The sequence below is a fragment of the Zootoca vivipara genome, chromosome 5 (genome assembly GCF_963506605.1).
Source record: "Zootoca vivipara chromosome 5, rZooViv1.1, whole genome shotgun sequence".
NCBI lineage: Eukaryota > Metazoa > Chordata > Lepidosauria > Squamata > Lacertidae > Zootoca > Zootoca vivipara.
This window is the reverse complement of record NC_083280.1, coordinates 70,831,593-70,853,389: the sequence shown is the minus strand read 5'-3', so window position 1 is coordinate 70,853,389 and position 21,797 is coordinate 70,831,593. Positions and strand designations below refer to the sequence as shown.

At 41.9% G+C, this 21,797-nt stretch overlaps 1 protein-coding gene across 1 annotated transcript in view; it reads right to left on the bottom strand.

Moving 5' to 3' along the window:
* Positions 1 to 21,797, bottom strand: part of CDH23 (cadherin related 23) — a 398,194-nt gene that overhangs the window by 209,277 nt on the left and 167,120 nt on the right. Inside the window, exons 10-11 of the mRNA XM_060274909.1 lie at positions 16,720 to 16,832; positions 12,850 to 13,038 (exon numbers count right to left, since the gene is read on the bottom strand). Of these exons, the coding sequence (XP_060130892.1) occupies positions 12,850 to 13,038; positions 16,720 to 16,832 (302 nt within the window). The remainder of the gene's footprint in view (positions 1 to 12,849; positions 13,039 to 16,719; positions 16,833 to 21,797) is intronic.

Here is a 21,797-nt window from a genome sequence, read left to right as displayed (position 1 = left end):
CAGTTTGGGGATGCCTGGTCTAGATGGAAGAGGAAGGTCTTCAGTAGGCACCAGAAAAGGCACTTGTATAATATTCAAGGGGATGGAATTCCAAAGGGTAGATACCACAAGGCTATAGGCCTGACACCTGCGTTATGAGGAATAGACCTCCCGAGAAGAGGCAAGACCTTTCAGATATTCTGGTCCCAAGTTGTACGGAACTTTATACAGCAAAACCAGCACCGTGAATTTTGCCCAGTACCTAATCGGCAGCCTTCAACCATGGAATGTTGGTGATACTCTGCACCAGGGAGCAACTAAGCTGCATTTTGCACCAGCTGCCGCTTCTGGACCAACCTCAAGGGCAGCCCCACAAACACCATGTTGCAGTAATCTAACTTGGAGGTTACCAGCATATAGACAACAGTGGTTCCCGTCTAGAAATGGCTAAAGCTGCCTTACCAGCTGAAGTCACTTGAGCCTTTAGTAATGAAGATGGATCCAGGAGCGCTTCCAGACTAGGGAGCTGCTCTTTTAGGGGGAGTGTGACCCAACTCATAGAAGGCAAGGCTTATGACCCATGCAAATTGGCAAACCAGTGAACCTGTTAAGGTGAGTGTTCCACTCCTGAAAAGATCACCTGGAAAATATCCTTTGGAAGCATGTCAGAGCAAAATCACCATCCATGTGCAATTGTTACGTATGCCATAAAATAACCGCCTAATCTGAAGAAGCTCCTGGCAAAGGCTGCAGGGCACAGTGGGACAGTAACCTCATGCAGCGGATGCTGAAGGCATCAAGGACTTGGAGGACACAGTCGAGTGTCCCATGTGACCTGCCCCACATCTCCTAAGCTAGTCTGTGGTCCTCAGGTGTGAGGATGAAATAAGATTCTACTGCCAGTTGACTTCTGCACATGGAATGGGAGGTGGTCGCAATGCTGTCCTTTGCCTCAGGCAGCAAAATGTCTTGGGCAGCCCCGAAAAACAGTGTTGGCCAGTGCTTACTGTCAGGAGGCACAACTGCACTGATTCGACAGATAGGTAAGCTGGGTAAAATAAAGGCAGGCAGGATTGGAGAAAGCAGACATGTGTGCGCTTGGCAAGGAAGTAAGCAGGTACAGGCAGATTGATAGGACTTTGGTATTTACTTAAGAGACAAATTGCTCAATCTGGGAAGCCAGACTGGAGTCTGAGGTTTTATAAGCCCCGGTGAAGCCTCACTGCCTCATTATGTCCTCTGACAATTGCTGAGTAGGCAATTTGCAATACTTCCTTCTAAACAGGGCAGAAGCTCCCTCTTCTGGGAAGCTGCCATGGTGGCACAAAACTAGCACCTTACAGACCTGGCAGGGGTTTGTTTGTGCGTCTATTGCAGTTATTAGAGTCCAAGTAATATGTAACTTTTGCATAAGGAGTTGTCACAAGCTCAGCTACAGAAATAAGGTGAGAAAGCCACAGAAATATCTTCACCACTCTTTAGCTGGAATGGATCTCTCGTGTTCCATCATTGCTCTGGGAGCAGGTGTCTTTCATCACGGTAAGCCGCTGTCTATTTTCTTGGACCCCAAGAGGATTTTTTTTTTTGTTGGGGTGGGGTGGGGAGGGAGGCGTGATAATGTTGAACATCAAAAGAAGCCCACAGCATGTGTGGAAAGGAGCAGGGTTATTTAATTCCCTTCCAGCTGGGAAAACAGATCAGCCTGTTGATATTTGCCATCCCTAATTACTAACTACTTCAGTGCCTCAGCTTCCCCATGTGAAGTCTTGAGAAGCGGAATTCATCTGCCCGTTGGGAGAAGTGCTGTATTTTTCTCTGTTATTTATTTCATCTTTTTTTATTGTTGATTCTCCCCCATGCTGCTTTCTTTGCTCCTAGTTTACCGAAGCCTTTGAACCCCCTGCAGATGGCTGAGAGCAAATCTGAATATTCAAATTGTTATCAGCTGCCCAGCAGAAGGGACTGGCTTAGCCTGGATCACAACTATCTCCCCCTGTCACACACTGGCCTACAGGAAAAGGTGGGGAGATTCTGGAAGATTTTCTATATTGTTTTATAACGAAAGGACTGGCCACCCCACAGAGACAGACCAGACACACACACACACATCCTGACTCTACCTGGGAAATTATTTGAGGCATATGAAATGAAGAGCAAGAGAAAATAAAAAGGCAGAATCAGTACAAAATGTGTAAAAAAAAAAACACTTGAAGAGGGATGTAGAAAACCACCCTGTTTCCCCCCACTGTGCTTCCTACATATTCCCTGACTGGCATTGCTACACTGGGACACTTACACCCCCCCTTTTTATTTTTGTAAAGCAAATCCAAATAATAGCTACGCACAATTGCAGGTATAATAGCATCTACACATCATGTTCCCCACTCAATAGCAAATGCACCACTATAAAGTGTTGGGAGATTTGAATCATTGCTGTGCATCACATGCATAATTAGTTTAATTGCGCAGCAACTTGGGCAATTAAACTGCCACTTTTTAAATGAATCCGACAGTGATGATGCAGTTTCCGCTTCCGCAGTGGAAATCAGAGATGCAAGGCACCTCTCCACTTGCAAACAGAATAGTTTTGTTAACAACAACAACAACTTTATTATTTGTACCCCGCCCATCTGACTGGGCCACTCTGGACAACTTCCAGAATATACAAAAACAGATTATATATATATATAGAGAGAGAGAGAGAGAGAGAGATGAATGATATCAATTCCATTTAATCTCAGCTTCATCCATATCTCTGGCTTATAAACTAAACACGTGAGACTGCGATTTTACATGCCTTTCTTTCAAGTCTTCTCCTTTATCCAGGCTGCAATGCACCTGCCATTCTACAGGGCTGCACTTTCCCTCTGTGAAAAACACAAATGCTCCACTGCTCTTTCTTGTGGCTAACTTTAATTTTCAAAACTGAATCTCTCGTAGAAATGATAAAAAATATTCAAAATACAAAATAAAAGCAAAGTATTATCAGAAATTTATAAGCTATAACGCAGGATAATCTATAAAACGGTGCTCCTCAAAGGTAATCATGGCACCCCTCTGAGGACTCCACCCAAGGCGGCTGCCTAGTTGCCCTAACGATAGCACCGGCACCGGCTGCTCCCATGAAGAGACTGATCATGCCCATTTTTTTTCTGCAGCCCCATGAGCAATAATGCCCAGTGTGGGTATGCAGATAGTGATTAATAAATTGAAATTAAACCCAGTAAAAATCTGGTGATAATAAATTCATAAATACCTGCAGTAAAGGTTATGATTATAAGGTTAAGGATCATGGACATAGCCGGGGGGGGGAAACTGCCCCCCAAATCAAGTAAATCAATAAAAATACTTAAATAGCTGAGGTTCAGTGTCTACTAAAGGAGGCAAGACCTGTCTCCAGCAGAAGGGGAACTCAGCACAGACAGCTAGATGGTGCCCCATTAAGGTCTCCTGGGGTTGTCTGGTTACAAGGAGCTACCAGGAGCTTAGGTTTGTGTTGCCAGAGCCAGAATTTAGCCCTAAGTTATGCTGACTGAATAGAAATTGAACTCTGCTTGCTTTGCTTCTCTGGCTGGCCTTGCCAGAACCAGAACCCTTGCCTGGAACACTCTCTACTTGATCTGGAACCCCACCTGCCTGAGACCACCTGGGACAGAACACTGTATAATTTTCCATATGTGGACTCAGAAAATCTTAAGTATATAGACTTCCTGTGATTTAACACTCTATTCTTTGATTCATTTAATTGAAGCACAATCAAGTGACCACATACAGAGCTGGGAAAAAATAAAGGAAACCATCTTTTTATCTAAAAAAGGTACGGGGAGGTGGGTTGTAAGCTAACAAAGAACAGATTAGAAGACCATTTTCGCACACTTCATTACAGAAGCAGCATTTTAGACTTTGAGGTGATTGACTAGTGATTTTCCCACCATTTGTTCAATAACAAAGAAGCTGTGATTAGCTTAAGGATGGTCCCTGTTGTTCAAGAGGAAGACAAGGGAAGCTTTTCAAAGAGCAAGTATGCAGCCTCTGTCACAAATCTATGCAGTGACTTTGTTGGCAGAGTGAACCACTTTGTTAATATAAGGGTTTCCACTATGAATTATAGACAAAATGCTATCTGTTTCCCTGGCAATGCATTATGCACTATCAGCACATGAATCTTCTCAGGATGACCATAAGAACCTTGCTCAGGTGGGTCTGCAGCCAGCCAGTTGTGTTCCAGTTCAATCGAATGCAAAATTACAAGTTTGACGTCCCCCTTCTCCCTTGTTGGCTGTGGGGCGGGTGGAGGGAAAGCCAGCCAAATGCTTTGCGCAGCTCTGGGGCTTTCCCTCCACCCGCCCCACAGCCAGCCGGCTAGAAGGGACGTCTCCCTTCTCCCTTGCTGGCTGTGGGGCAGGTGGAGGGAAAGCCCCAGAGCTGCGCAAAGCGTTTGGCTGGCTTTCCCTCCACCCGCCCCGGCGATCGTGGAGGGGGAGGAGGGGATCGCAACAGCCCGATTTTGGGCTGATCCTGGCACCCCCTCGCCCCTGCCGATTGCGGAGGGGGAGGAGGTGGTCGGAGCAGCCCGATTTCGGGCTGATCCTGGTGCCCCCTCGCCCCTGTCAGTTGAGGAGGGGGAGGAGTAGCCCGATTTCGGGCTGATCCTGGCACCCCCTCACCCCTGAACAACCATGGCTTGCCTTGCCCCCCCTAGTTTTCATCCTGGGTACGCCCCTGTGTGGGGCAGAACACAGACGGCAATGAGCATTCGAGTGATTGTCCACACCTGCATGTACCATTCAGCATGGGATTATTGGAAACTGAGGCTGACACAGCGTCAAAAGATCATCTGAATAGGCTCAACCGCCTTTCACACATCAAATGCATCTAGAGTCCAAGCAAGTTCCACCTTCATTGTCTATCCTTCCTTTTTCTTGTGTTGAGATTTTCTCTTGTGCTCAGCTATTCCCTCCCTCCTTCCTGCTTTCCTGAGGCTATCTGCTGAATTCCACACACGCATGCACAGACGGGATCAATCCGAGGCTGACTCGCCTTCAGCTTATCTCTGCTCCAAATGATTGATTTTCCCTCTTTAAGGGTAATTTGCTGGTGAATTCCATGTATTGAAAAAACCCCTGTGAAATCTAATTCATTCCGATTGGCAGCTAGCACTTTTAGGAAAGAATACTACAGAGTTGTCCATTATTCTTTACGGTTATGATCCATGTAATGTATTTATATTGCATATGTGTGAATGTTAATACACACACACACATACACACACACACACACACACACACACACACACACACACACACAACACACACACACACACATATAATCTGCATGTCAAAACAGTATTATGGAGAGCTCAAAGGCTTGCCACTATTTTGTGACATTTTGTTTGCTCCTAATAAAGATATTGTCCAACTGTGAATTCTGGAGTGGCTGTCTATGATGTAACTTAAATCTTAATACTAACAAACACAGTTTGCATAAATACAATTCTGACTCACCACAGAAATCACTTTTCCCTAGTCTGAGGAATGTAAAAAATGGGAGAAGGAAAAAGGAGGAGAACTCCTTTGGCCCCTCCAATCTTCTAGAGATGTCCCTTGCCTTGAAATGGTATGACCTTTCATCAATCTGGTTGGGCCTGATGGGAGTAGGAATCCAGCAACATATGGGGGTGCCACAGGCTCTTCGCCCCTATATTCAGGCTGTGAAATTTTGGACAAGGGGCCTGATTTCTGGCTTTTCAGTTTGGGACATGATTTTGTTTCTGTAAAGGAAGTATCATAGCAAATAACGCAACTATTTGCATTATAGCAGTCTCATTAAAGTTTCCAATGTATAGAATGATTGGATATGGAATCAAGCCATTGTGGTGCAATGAATGGAGCTCAAATCCCTGTCAAGCTATGATGAAACTCTGCGGGTGCCCTTAAGCGACCCCTGTTTCTTACCTAATCTAATGAGCCTAATCTACCTCATGGAGGTTTTTCCAGAATAAAATAAAATGACCCCATTTATGCTGCCCTGTGTTCCACAGTGAAAGGAGAGGTATGCATGTAAGCATATTCCTTCCTCTAAGGTATTCAGGCCAGTCGTTCTCTCCCAGGTTAATTTACCTCACAGGGTTAGTGTAATGCTAAAAGGTAAAGCAAGTGTTTGCCACAACCCTTACCACCTTGGAGCAAGGAGATTATAATAAACAAATGAATGCATCAACATCTTATCACTTGATGGAATGTCAATATGGCCATTTACTTATTACATTTTTTTTAAAAAAAAAAGCCTACCCTTTCCCTGAGGAATTAAGCGTCGTGGCAAATGGTTGAGTCTACTTACTCTCACAATAACTCTGTGAGATAGGTTAGCTTTGAATGTGTGTGACTGGCCCAAGATCACCGAGCAAGTTCCAAGACTGAGCAGAAAGTTGAGACAAGATTTCCCCGATCATTTCCCATAACTTATGTAAAATGCTTCACATTTAAAATACATATAACATTTAAGTGTCATCAGCACCAACAGGGGAAAAAAATAAAAGAAAGAAAGGAAAGAAAGCCAAACTTTTCAACATCACATTGCCCAGTTTTCCTAGCAAATCAACTGGGGGGCAGGAATGGAATTCTGAACTGCCCACACTTTAACATGGCAGAGGCAAAATAAGTATCCCACTATATGGCTTTGTGACAGGAGAGTATAGCTGAACTCTTGTGTTCAGTTATTGGTCATTTCTCTGCCAGAAATGTGTCAACACAAGTTATGGGATTCAGAGAATGACAACAACAGTCTGTATGAGACTGCAGTAGTGAGGAAGGATCAAAACAACTTATATGTATGTATATCATGACTAAACTTCAGTATTAATTCATTTCAAAGTTTAAAAATTGTACCTCCATTTTACAGAAGGGAAAAAAACATTTCTAAAAGAGCATATTTTGTTTTCCCTAAAGCTGTTGCTAAAAACAACTAAAACTTGTCTTGATCTCAATTGTCTCTCCATATATTTATTTAGTTGCTTTCCCTGGTGAATTGAACAATTCCCTTTCTGCCCTTAAACAGATGAACTAGCCCAGCTCCTGCATGAATGCTGAAATACTATGATAGGTTCTGTCAGATATGTCCCTGTAAATCTGTGTGTCTTAAATTTTTCTCCCTTTCTGTCTTACTTATTGGATTGTTCTTTTAAAAAAACACTCCTCTAGATGTCCACTGAATGAAACACAACTGTCCACTGAAAAAAACACTGCTCTGTGGAAATGACAATGCAAAATGTTCATTCCTTTCAGAAGCCATCACCTTAGTCTCATCATGGGGTAGTTGTTCTCTCCATCTTCTCACTGTCAAAGTTCTGCTGTTGTCTCCCCATAAGTCATGTGGGCCCAAATATGGCACCAACATGTTTCTCTGGAAACACGATTTTTGTACTCTGCAGCAGCTTTCTTTATACTCATGGAAAGAAGGTTTGTTGCACTCAGGGCTGCTAAAGCACTGCTTTTCCACAATTAGCAAGAAGCTGAATTAAAGCAGAGGTTCCACACAAGAACTCAGTACTATATTACCTACCAACATGCTTTCCAGTAGTCAAGATCCTCCTTTGATATTTACTCACAAGCAAGTCTGATTCTGTAAGGTTCCCAGCAATGTTAACTAACAGTCTTGTAAGAACTGTTTAAGGCAGGCTTCCCCAAACTTTGGCCCTCCAGATGTTTTGGCCTACAACTCCCATGATCCCTAGCTAACAGGACCAGGGGTCGGGGAAGATGGGAACTGTAGTCCAAAACATCTGGAGGGCCAAAGTTTGGGGATGCCTGGTTTAAGGACATGAGTCCTTAAATATCTTGACAGAACTTTGCCTATCCACATTAGACAGGACTGTGTGTGAAAATGACATTTTATTTTATTTTTAATCACCACAATCAGTTCTGGAAGGGTGGGGAAGACAACAGAGAAAACACTGAATGCAACAGGCTGCATCCCACAGCACCTTCAATTTCAGAAAAAGAAGAGACCCTCCAGGCTCCAGAACAGAATGGAAAGTACCAAAGGGGCAGCAGCTAAATACGATCTTTTCTTTGACAAGGGAATTGTATAATTTTACACTACAGTCGTACCTCCGCTTACGTATCCCTCCGGTTACATAAACTTCGGGATACGTAAGCGGCAAACCCGGAAGTATATTTCTGGGTTTTTGCCGCACGTGCATGCGCAGAAGCGGTAGACCACTTCTGTACATGTGCAGAAGCGCTCTACTGCCACAAGTGTGTGCACAGAAGCGGTCCCTCCAGTTGCAGAAACCTCGGGATCCGATCAGAGCTCTGGAACGGATCCCATCCGCAACCAGAGGTACCACTGTATATCACATGAAAAGCAAAAGGAGGGAAAACAATGTACATACACAAATACACATACACACAGTGTAAATTATCAACTTGACCAGTGGCAGCAATCCATTAATGGAATAAGGGGAGAAGTTTGGTGCACATTTTAATGACAGTTCACCTAATTAATAGTTCTTCAAACAACATACCAACCAAAATGTAGCTATCCTTTGAAGCTCACGTATGTGATGCAGTTCCCCAACCAAAAACTGTGTACAAAATGTGTACAATTTGTATTAAAAAAATCATTGAGTTGATCAACATGGTTTTAATTGATTACTCTAATTCTTTGACTGTGTGTGTGTGTGTGTTTGTGTTTCATCTTAATCCTAAACAAACAAGGAATGGTTACAGGTAGGTAGCCGTGTTGGTCTGGGTCGAAGTAAAATAAAAAAATTCCTTCAGTAGCACCTTAAAGACCAACTAAGTTTTTATTTTGGTATGAGCCTTCGTGTGCATGCACACTTCACGAAAGCTCATACCAAAATAAAAACTTAGTTGGTCTTTAAGGTGCTACTGAAGAAACAAGGAATGGTTGTACTGTAGTTCTGGGTCTCACTTGCAAGACAATTGCCTCCGTTTTACATTTCGAGTGTCTTAGAAATTATTGCTATCATCTATCATCTATCTATCTACCTATCTATCTATCTATCTATCTATCTATCTATCTATCTATCATCTATCTATCTATCTATCTATCTATCTGTCTGTCTGTCTGTCTGTCTGTCTATCCTTGGGGGGAAATTGCTGGTGGGCTTTAACAGCCAAACATTTCCATTCCTGAATGGCCAAAAGAAAATTTTCCTTCATTACATTCAGGGACCATAAAGAGAGTCGATAGTACCAACGTAAAGTGAAAATACAGTTGCAAACATTGGGCTGGATCTAGACTTCAGTTTCTGCAGCAGGAGCATCTGAAGATGAAGCTCCACTTAGGACTCTAAGTCCTCCCCTCCCATTGCACACCATAGCATCACCTCTAACACTTTCAGAAGAGTATGAGGAGGTGATGATGTGGGTTGCAGAGGGAGTGAAAAACTGGCCAGAAGAAAAAAAAGTAGCCTCCTTGCTATCTCCACTAGCAAATTGGATTAACAGCCTTTCATGAGCAGAAGTCAGAGTCTGTTTTCTAAGTCCAAATTCAGCCCGCTGACTCCCTCCCACCCTTACCTATCGAACAGGACAAGTACTCCCTGCTAGAGCCCTCAACCATTTGGTAAAACAACACAGGAGAAATAAGCACTATCAAAATAAAAAAGGAAACTATTTTTAAAAGTACACAAAAGCAAATGGGAAATGTGAGAAAAACAGGAAAAAGTAAATCAAACTATTCAGACTAAATGGGTTTCCGATATGTTAAACATGTTTTCTTGAGAGGTAGCACCAACAATAAAGTGGCAGGTAAAATGATCCTGCACCCTCCGTAAAGGAAAGGTTCATTAGTATTCACTATACCGATATAGTTTCTGTTTTGGTGTGGCGGCTGGGGAGAGGCAGGGATGCTTTTCAGCAGAGTAAATAAATTATTTCAGCAAGATTCTAAAAATGATTCTCATTTTCCCCAAGAGGCCTTTTCAGATGAGTAATCCTGCCATTCCATATGCATGCCCATTGTGAGCGCCTGCGTCATTCCCCCTTTCCAGCATCACAGCTTCACAAGTACTAATATCTATTTATGCCCCTGCTAGGAAGCAGCATCTATATGCTGACTGCAGCGCTTCTTTCAAATTCTTCCTTTCCAAAGCAATTGTCTCAGTTTTACATGTGCGTGGGTTGTTGTTGTTGGGGGTTTTTTTTTGCAACTCTTGAAAACTACATTTCCCAGATGCTTTGGGGAGTCTCTAAAGCAGCATTTGGTTCACCAATAGCATATACTTTGATAAAAGATTCACCGTCTAGCCAAAAGAAAGATTATCATAAGTGCTAAGAAGCATAAGGTGGTGATACCTTAATGTTTTAATTCCTAAGTATTCCTTTACACCCCATCATTTTGATTGTGGGAGGCCACGAGCACCCAATGTTGTGAAAAAAATGACTTAGCATATTTTAAGATATGAAAATGATTCTTCCCCACCATAAAATAGGCAAAGAATGTGAACTTTCTAAAGATAAAGTGTGCAGGATTGTCACAGAACAAATGCTGATCTGCCATTCTTTTGTAACAAATAAGCGTTCACCATTTTCCTTGCAGCAAAAAGTACATTTTTAGAAAACAAAACAAAAATTTCACGGTCTTTTATCTAGCTATAGTTAAATAAGTAAAACCACAGGGTAAATTAAATTAACCCTCCAGGAGCAAATACACAGGAAATTTCTGTCATATTTTTTTTCTAGTAAATACTGATGGAAAATAGCATACGATACCAAAGTAGAAAAGGTTCTCCTTTTGAGATACGTATCTCCATGAGATTTCAACAGTCCTTTAAAGCAGATATTGTAGATTGTGTCGTGGTCATAGGGTTGAATGTAGCACAGGAAATGAGACATGAATTGCATGAGCAAAATATGTGGAGTAATTGAAGAGCATAACTCCAGGGCTTTGGGAGGGGGAGAGGTAATGGAATTCCTAAGTGAAATGGCCCATTGCTGTAATAAATACAAGCTATTTTAATGGCTCCAGAGGAAAAGCCTGTGATATTGCAGGCAAGTTGTACTGAGGGAATCCACAGGCAGTGAAAGATGTGTGCATGCGATAGGGAGAGCACATATGCGAAGGTCTTAGGTCCAATCACAGAGAAAACAGTGTTTCTGGGAAGTTCCAAGAAGAGAAATTAGAAGTGAGAAGAAACCCAAAGAAAGGAGCCATCTGGAGAGACAGAGATAAGACTTTACAACCCAATACCTGGAAACAGGTGTTATTAGCTAACTTCCATGTTAATATAAGTGGGACCAAGAAGTGGATCCCACCTATGACATCATACATTCCACTATGCCCTTACAGTGTTAACAGTTGTACACAGGAAGGCTTCCATGGAAAGAATTAAGGTTCCTGGGGAATATCTGGGGCTGCTCAGCATGACTCGAATCCTTGTTAGTGACACAAAAGCTACTTACATTTGAAAGAGGCTACTGTCATCTTAACACCCAGCAGTGGCACAATGTTGAACCAAAACAATGTTGGCTGCATTTCCACTGGACCCAAATATTGTGGTATGAAAGAGAAATAAAAGGCCAGCTCTCTACTTATGGAAGAGATGGTAAATATCTAGTTATGTGCTAGTATTCTTTTCTGTCTCATTCTCCTCACCTAATTTTCTTGGAAACAGTTAATGTTCCACTTTGACAATTCCAAAGTTCTTAGCTAGAGATTGAGGTGATGTCAGTGTGAGAACCACAGATGAAATTCTTAGCTCCTTGGTGTCAGCCAGAATTTCTAATTCCTGTAGATACATTTGAATGTAAATAGCCATTTTATGCATTCAAGATAAAAATGAACCCAAGGAAGAATTCTGATGAAACAACCCAAGCTTTCAATTCCATTGACTGGTGATTGTCACCAGGAAAGGGGGGGGGGAATCTCAATTTCTAAACACAACTTGAGAAAGGAAGAAATTCATTTGCACAAAAATGGCAACTGCGCTTGCTAGAACTCATCAGCTACATTGTCCTCATCTTACAGAAGGAAATCATACTTTATGGGCTGAGAAGATGCAAGTTTTGAAAAATACTCAAACTGTTCTCCACATTTCATGGTTATCTCGCACAGTTTGCCCCAGTTAATATTGGCACATTTTGCAATTTGTCTCCTTGCAGTGAAGGATTATTTAGTATTATATAGTTGATTGCAATTAAGATGGCAAATAGTTAAAATGCAGGAATGCAACCTACAGTAGGCAAATAGCATAATAAATTATGGGTTATAACATGGCTGTCCAACTTTAATTAAGGTTTCAGAAAAAATAAATACATAAACACATAAATAACTACCAACAAAAACAAAAACAAAAAATGGGATAGATATAAAACTGGATGGGGCATCCTTTTTCATAAATGTGAAGACTATTTTGTACATATAAACAACAGAGTTAACACGAATTAAATGTGTATTGTTTAAAACTGAACATATCAACAAGAATTTTTCCGAGTCACAATTTCAGTCTAATGTACAGCCTTAAACGTTCAGCCTTAAAAAGCAATGCAGTATTTCTAAATTTCTAAATTTAACTATATGTGTCAGCAGTGATGTGAGATGCTGTACATATTAATAGCTAATGAACGATGCCATGGATGTTAGATAAATATGGACTTTGTGTATTCATCCTTTTAAAAGCTGGTTTTCTACTTATTGTTTCTATGGTCCTTGTAACTTGTCCATAATACAGATATAGAAGTACTAAGGTGGCTAAGAAGTCCTTATCCAATTCTAAAGTCCTTATCCAATTCTAATGTAAAATAAAAAGAAACCAAGAATACTTAGGGCGGAAGATTTTTTTTCATATAAAAAAGATCTCGGTAGAAGAGGCATTTAATCTTGTTTTGTTTCCCCATGTCTTACCTCATCTTTATCCTGCACGTGGATGAAAAGAGGAAGAGCAAAGCCCACCTGGGCCAGTTCAGGAATAGCCACACTGTACTCTGAACTGTTGAACTCAGGGGCATTGTCATTTATGTCAATGACAAGAATGTTGAAGGTAGTCACCACTGAGGCATTGGAAGGCGTGCGGTCATCGTTTAGTTCTGTCCCCTGTAGGAAGGGAAAATTGCAAAGGGGAAACACAGTTATTTTGGGATTTTAGCATGTCATATATCCAGCATGTGACTATGTTGAGAACCACCTTGAAGGATTAAAATAAATAAATACAATCTTATAAACAGAGAGAGAAAGAAAATCCATTTCTTCTTCCACCAAGGGAAAAAGGAATGGGAATTTACCCTGAGCAGTAGGAAAGCAACTGATATTAGTGGGCAAAGAAGCACGAGGTGAAACTACTTCAGCAATACCAGGTGCACACCCACCCACCCACATTTTACTCCATTAAGAGCATGGGATAAAAGCCAGAGAACTCCATGCCTAATTTAATTTGTCTTGAAAAGTCAAGATTCTGCAAACAATCTTTAATTTTTTTGGGGGGGGATCAATGTAAATGAAAGCACACAGGTCTTTATTTATTTTGTTGTGAACTTTGTGCTGCTTTAAGATTGCTTTATCAACCTGCTATTTTGGTCCTAAGGCACCACTTCATATTTTGTAATTTATTTTGTTTTAATTGTGTTTTGTGCACCTCAGTAAAAAAAGGGAAGATTGTTAAACAACAATAATTTTCTGACCTCTAGGCCTACTTTGGCCTAGCTCAGTAAGCAGCATGGGAGGGAAGGGGGGAGGCTGGAGGATTGATTTTGGAGGTGTATTTGCAGCTATGTATTGCAAGATGGGGTGCTGCGAACAGGGCTATGCTCATGCATTGTGTAGAGCAGAACAGAATGCATTATCTGGTGCTAAAAAGGCAGGCAGTGAAGGCACTGAACAGACTGTAGGGCGCTTGACCATAATTGTCTGGGGGACAAGAGCCCACTTCTACTGCACTGGACTGCAGCAATTTAATTGCCTTTTTTCACAGCGAAGTACTGGAAGGGGGGGGGGGAATACAGTCCCACATTGCATAGGGCAACTGGGCAACACAACACTATGTAGCCAATATGACTGGCCATAAAGTAGGAATATAGGAAGCTGCCATAGAATGAATCAGAACGTTGATTCATCTGGTTCAGCAGTGTCTACATTAACTGGCAAGCACCTCCCCAGGATTTTAGAGAGGGGACATTTCCAGCCCTACCTGGAGATGTGGGGGACTGGACCTGGGATGCAACCTGCATGCAAAGCAGATGCTCTACCAATGAACTATGCCATTTCCCCCATGTCTTCTCACTCAACATGATCTCATCTCAATATAGGATCCCTGATTGGCTAGGAATATACATTGGGGGAGGGGGTAAAATGGTGCCAAATGAAGAGGAACATGGTCACCATGAACATTTGGTGTTTAGGAGGAGCTTTTCACTGATCCAGGTTCCCTTTTAACTACCTGTGAGTTTTTGAAGGAGGCCATACTTCTCAGCCATGGTTTCCTAATGTAGAGAAACTTATCTGTAGCATTTGAGTCAAATTATTCGGTGAAGACAATACAGACCATTATTTATCTTCACCTATGTGGTAGCAGACAACCAGAGCCAGAGGACAAGATGAGACCAACCACAGGAAGCTGCCTTCTACTGAGTCAGACCATCTAACTCAGCACCGTCTACAATGACTGGGATAGGGTCTCCTGGAGTTGTGGACCAGGGGTTTTCCTCAGCCCTACGTGTAGAGGCTAGGAATGGAAAGCTGGAGCTTTCTGCATGCAGAACATGTGTCCTGCCATTGAGCTGCAGCTACCAGTGCATTTCCTATAGCATTTTGGTGACAGAAAACTAGACTGCAAAGTCACTTGAGTCTATTTAGTAGGGGTGAAGAAACTACAGCCTTAATTTAAAAATAGATTCTGTCTTCACTTAGATTTTTCTTTAACTAAACAAAAACTGAACTAGGAGAAGAAGCAGGATTTCAGGGATAGAGATAATAGCATATTGACCATGTAGAATTCCACTGAAAGACCCTCAGCAGAGGTCAAGTGGAGTAATTGCATGCCAGTTTCCCTCCTTGACAAAGTATTGCCCTTCTAGGGGGAAGGAAGGGGATCAGTACTTCTTGGGAAACTGCCTGCCACCTCCCAATCAATGACCCCTCTAACAAATGGATTTTCTCCCCCATCCCCCACCCCTCCAGCCCAGTGGAATCCATACTACTAAATATGTTTCCAACCAGCTCGTTGGCTTGGTATTGATTTTAATTAAACACCTGTGATTGGTGCAGGGAGGGAGGGAGAAGTTCTCAGGTGCTGGAACATGGTTCTTTGTGGCATTTGTTAACCAGGATGTTTTGCCCCTCTTCACTGTAATTTCTGCTCAGCATGGACAAACTTGTGCAGGAAGGGTCTGATGAGCACCACGCCATGTCTACTAGCCACTGATAGCCTTACCCTCCATGAATCTTTCCAATTCCCCTTTTAAAGTTGACCAGTTTTGGTGACCATGGCCACACCTTGTGGTAGGGAATTCCTGAGTTTAACAATGCACTGTGTAAAGAAGCACAGCTTCTTGCCTGTCCTGAATCTCCTATCATTCCACTTGATCAGGAACTCTTATTATCTAGTTCCACCAGGCAGTTCCATAAAATGCATTTCTTCAGGAACTTCAACTCCATAGCATTACCCAATTTGCTACCTACGGACACAGAGATATCTAATAAATGGCCCTAGGTTTATCTAAAATCTAATAGCACTGAGTAAGGAAAAGAATAAACAGAATTGGACAAAAACAGCATCTAACTGTTTGGGGAAACTTACTGAAAACGCATGCAACTTCTTTTTCACACGTCTACTCTTGTTACCACTCAGGTCTATACACGTATGAAAAATCTTCACGTGGAATGGCTTATATTATTTTTCTCCTTCACCATGCATGTTCTATTATCTCTGTTGTCCATATGTACCACTCAAGTGTTTTTGAGTTGGAGTTGCATCTGGTTGTCAAAACCAAGCAATTCCAAGTTTGTTCTAAGGAATGTTCCTGGCAGGAAAAAAAAAACATACTTCATGATGCATCTTTGGAACCATCTGAATGTTGGAACCACTACATCATTTTCTAGCTACTGATATAATGCAGATTTATTTGGGCTGGATGAAGACCCATTGTGCCTATGTCAACAGCAGGGATCTATGGATGATGAAAAATGGGTCCACTTCCTCTCAGTTGGAAATAGCATAATATGCGTCAATATCTAAATGCTTGAAATTGGAGAAGAAAGTCATCTGAGACTACTGACAATGACTTGTCATGAAGCTATAATATAAAGGCAAAAATTCATTTTTGTGTGTGTGTGTCAAAATTCTTTAAATAAATTAATAAATGGGAGGTTTAAGTTATGTGAATAAGTGAGGGAATGTGAATACTAAAACACTGATAGCAAGCATTCAGCTTCTACCAAAAGTATTTCAGTTTTTGAAACTCCCCCAAATGTGTTTGTTCTTAACTACACATATTCCTAACTAGAATGGCAATGATTTGGGTACGATTTCTCTCTCTCTCGGGACTCAATATTCAAAGCTATAAATTGAACAAAATTTCATGTGCCTGGGGAAATCCTCACCATTTCTAAGATTTGCGCATAGAAATTGCATTCCAAAACCCAAATTCTCCAAATTTATGCAGTTTCAGGTTAAACTGAAATACCACTTTAGCTTTTGCTGCCACAACCGATGTTCCCTTCTTCTTCCTTGAAATATTCCGAAACACTTGCTCCAATACAGCCCATCTCTGACTCTCTCACCTTCACTGTAAGAATAAATCCGGCACTGTAGAAAGGATTTTCTCGGTCCAGTGGCCCATTCAGAGTTAAAGCACCACTGATGTAGTCCAGTGCAAATATACTGTTGGTGTTGCCTGACAATAAAATAAATTGAATCAGCACACATAAAACTCCTGTGCAGAAATGCATAAAAAAAGCTTGAGATTTAACATTTAGGTCAAAAACAAAACACAGTTGCAGATCAGAAAAGCAAAATGTTGTGCTGTGTGAAACCCCAGCCAGCAACAGATTTATGCCATGACTTGAAAACATTACTGAATGCATTTTAAAGACCAAACTCTATTTCTCATTGCCTCAATCTAACAAGATACAGGTTTGGAAACTGAGCTGCTGCTCCTGCTCCTGATAGCATCACAAAAACTTCAGGCAGTGAAGGAGTTTCAAAGTGCTCCTGTTTAAATGGAAATGTATTCATGGCTTTTGTATACACATCACTTCTGCTACTGATTATGGATCTTTGGCAGGGCACAGAGACACACATCTGCAGTTCCCTTTAAGTATAAGGCTGGGTGTGGAGGGAGGGTAGTTTGCTGAAAGCATTCTTGACAGTATGTACAGGAGATGAGATCGGAAGGATGTGCAGGACATAGAGAGGAAATGGGATCCCTTTTTCCTCCTCCTCCTTTGTAATGCACAACCCCAACTTCAAAAGGGGGGGGGAATACACACAAGATAAAGCAGGCTAGCAAACCTGTGGAACAGGAAATCAAGGAGGTGAGACTGGGATGGGGGAAGAAGAGGTAGAGAAGTAGGAGTCCCGTTCTAATATTTTACAGAAAATCCACCCAAAAGGGTAGAATTCCCCAATTTCAAGCTTAAATGCTAACCTATTGCTCTATGCCAATCACCACAGGGATCAAACCTGGAGCCCTGTAGATCAGGCACTGATTGCCTACTGCTTGTACTGTTGAAAGTTTTTTTTTTTTTTTAAGGAATATGTTATAAAGTTTTCTTTTTTTAAAAAAAAGGTTAGAAATAGGGCAAGAAGTTTATTGGGGATATCGTGAGAACAACTCAATCAGTTCTATGTATGACTGGCTTCCGCGTGAAACTTGCACAAACATTTCCTCCAGAACTCAGCCCTGGAGAGGAACACACACAGTGAATAAGCTTTCATATTGGTTTCATTGCTCAGGACTTATATGTGACTTCACATTTTAGAAGAAAAAGGCGCGGGGGAGAGGAAGAGCATGCCACCTCCCCCTATTTTATTCCCAACCCCCACCCCAAATACACACACACACTTGTTGCTACACATTTCCTTTCATGTCTGAACCCCCCACCTTCCTCTCTTTATGAAATACTTTTGTCACCCCTTATTCTATTGTTACCTCTCTTGTCAATTTCTTGACCCACTAAAAAGTCCCAGCCTGGGTTAAGTGCATTTTAGCATGTGGCTGACTGCATACTGCAGAAATGTCTGATGGCTTTCAATTGGTTTGTTTGCTCCATTGATCTAACAGCAATTACACCACACCTCTGCTTTCTTTCCTATAAAGAGCAAAAAAATGAACAGGGGCAACAAAACAATCCCAGGCCTGTTCCACATCTCTGTTATTCCTCCGCCCACTGGGTTCCACAGCAGAGAAAGTAGTAACATGTTTCTTTAGGCAGCATTCACTAGTAATCATTAGATGTCCACAGGCGGACAGGGCTGTCCTTGTGAATCCTTGTCTCAAGCCTGTAGTTGCCTTACCAGTGTGGCTGTTGCTTTCCATACTGTTCTTATAATGCATGTAGTGAGGAAAGTACATGGGAGGCATTTGGAGATTTGTGTTCTACCCTTCTAATGCCTATGTACTACTCATTAGGCATGGTAACTGCCCAGACCAACACCACCAGCCTCAAGGGATGGACAGCATTAGCATGAGCAATAACTGTTGTCACATGACCCTCTCCCATACCCACATGATCTCCCTGATACACAGCAGTGGGGAAGCAGCCAGGTGGAAGCTACAAGCCATGCCATTCAGGTAATCCAGTTCTTAAATTTTTTAAGCTAGTGATCCTGGATATGTTTGGTTGGAAATAGGACACAGGCACATATAGATTATCAAGATACATTCCCATTTTAATTCTTTGTTATACCGTATTTGTCATATTTTTTGTTTTAAAACCACAGTATCAGCTCAAAGGAACAAGAATTAAAAACACGTTCATCACATTCTCTCATTTCAATCCAACTGTGCTTGATTAAGACTGTGCTCCTAAGCACACTTACTAGGAGTAAGCCTCATTGAACTCAGTGGGACTTATTTCTGACTCAGTCAACATGTTCCAAATCAGGATGCAAAGATGTGAAATGCTTCTGCTACCTACATTTGCACTGCCTGCCTCTTGGAGCGTCCTGAACCTCAATATGAAGCCTTGTTGTTCTTAGGGCGCTTGACAGTTTAATGATGGCATTGACTGTATTGTACTTGGCCAGTAAAGAACATTATACTGTCTCTTATTTGGGCAACTTGGCAATGCTAATTATGTGCACTCCAGTTCTGACTGATCCTTTCCCAGTGTTGAGCTACTGGCCCTCTCAGTTGACAAGCAAGTACAGTCTGGTTATGTAAACTTCGGGGTGCACACGTGGCAAACCCGGAAGTATTTTACCAGATTCTGCAGCACGTGCATGCACAGAAGCAGTCCTCAGGTTGCGGAAACCTTGGGATCCGACTGGAACTCCAGAATGGATCCCGTCCGCAACTGGAGGTACCACTGTATTGTGATTTCACACCAGGCTACAACCTGTATTTTTCAAGCTGAAAAAATGGCAGAACAGATTGCTTTTGCATCAGGAAAGAAAAAGTAGATGCGGCTGTTTTGCCTCCTGTGCTTTAGAGGTACAAACCTGCATTGTCCATGGTTCTATTAAACAGTGTTGCAATCCCAGGAAGGTTTTTACCATATGCAGCATGCCTTCTTATACATTATAGTCTTAAATACGCAGCAGAACATTACAGCTTGAGGCTTTGGCATCACTAGTGAAAATGCCCTTGGGCACATAATCCAACAGCCCTCTTCCTTTTGTCGAAGGGACATTTGCTGCCACAACATGCAATCTTTAGACTGGCCTGGACTCATTAAACCACTAAACTTAAAGTGAATGACTTTCATGAGATGTGAAAGGGGAACTTGGCCTACACCGTGCACACTAGATAATTTATTAATCAAAATGTGCTCTGTCAGGGCTCCTCTGCACTGAAATAGATGCTGTTGGATGTGGTTCATAGAATCAGCAACAGACACAGTTATCATTATATAAATAGTCCATCAGCGGCTTTGACTACCTCGCTGATCTTCACCTTGAATTCTACCCCATACAACATCCAGACAGGTGCTCAGGGCTGCTTCCCTGTAATGTATCCCACACTGTTTTTATACAGATTATAGACAATACCAGGGGTGTACGTTTTGGGAGGGGAGGGCTGCCAGAAGCATCCAATGCAGCAAATAATAGTTGCACCCAAGGAAATGGCTGAGAAGTTGTAACCCAGGAGGTTAAACTAGACTAAATAAATCACTGAGTCAAAAAGACAAGGGCGGGTAAGCATGTGAGTTAACACGAGGCAGGCAACAAACTAAGATGATAGTCCATTCAGACTCAAAGGTAGATGTGCAAAGAAGGAGCAGATCCAGTAAAAGGGAGCACAGCTACACATGGCACAACAGAATAGGGATAGGGCAGTCTCCATAATGCCAAGGCCATCCAGGTCAACAGTATGAGTTGTACCTGTATATTCCCAGGCACAACACAGTATTCCCCCATGGAATGAGGTTCAGGCCGAATACTCGCAGCGACACTCATTCATATTTCTGATTAAATTTATTTATACTTCTTTAATTTGCACAGGGTTGCATCCAAGTAAACAGGGAGCAAAAGGCATATATTTCCTACAGAGAGAATGCACATTTGGATTCCTACATATTTATGGCTCAAATGCAGTTTACAGAATGAATCTTCACAGCCATGCTTGGGGAGCGGGGGCGACACGCATAAATTCTCTGTTTCTTTGCTGGAATGACTGGGTTGTAACCAATGGTGGCTTTGTGTCAGTGGAAAGCTCTTCCGCTCATAAAAGGGTGAACATCTCATTTTCACTAACACACACACACCTGTATCCACTATAGCCCAGAACCTCCTGAGTGTTGGGTAGGTTCTGGGACAGAATGAGATAGGGCCCAGAGGGCTGAAGGAGGAAGGAGGGACGAGCCAAAATTGGATGCCTCACCTTACAAGCATTTCCAGGCCTTGTTTAATTAAATGATTAAAAATAAAAATTCCAACACGTTGGAAACATATAGCCCAACCCACAAGAAAAGCCTGTTCTTAACAATTCCCTCATTTTCTCCACTGTACATATAACAGCTTCCATGCTATTATATATATATTCCACATATTGCACCATATCAACATGGAGGAATGGGGCAGAGGTGAAACACAAATTAAAGCAGCGAATCTGATCCACATCCTATAGATATATAATAACTTGTAAAGACATCAGAGTTAATAACCATGAGTTCAATTCAGATAGAATTAAATGCATTTAAATCGATGAGGCTTGTTAAATTTGCATATGTTCCATTGATTTCAATTTCACCGTGACTTCCGAACACTTACATTTCCTTAGGTTGTGTGCTATGAGATGCATTTGGTGCTCTGCCTGACAGATTCCCACAGCATCAGATTCCCCATCAGTCTCTATGAGTAGTTCATAGCCAGGGAAAGATCTTACCATGTGATCTGCCTGTCCCACATGAATCCTGGTCAGGAATGCTAACACTGTGGCATAAAGGCCAAACAACATGACAACAACAGCCATGCCACAGTAGTGTGTATGTATAACTCAGCCCATAGATGTCATCATTACATGGCAAACTTGCCTTCTTCGCATTGACAATCTTGTTTGTATAGAATTTTTTTTGAGGGGGGGGGGATCTTACCATGATCAAAATTCCAGACTGCTACACTTTTTCTTAATACCTGCATATATTCCTACACAAACTATTATCCACATTGCAAAGCTGTGTTTCAAAAGAAATTTCTA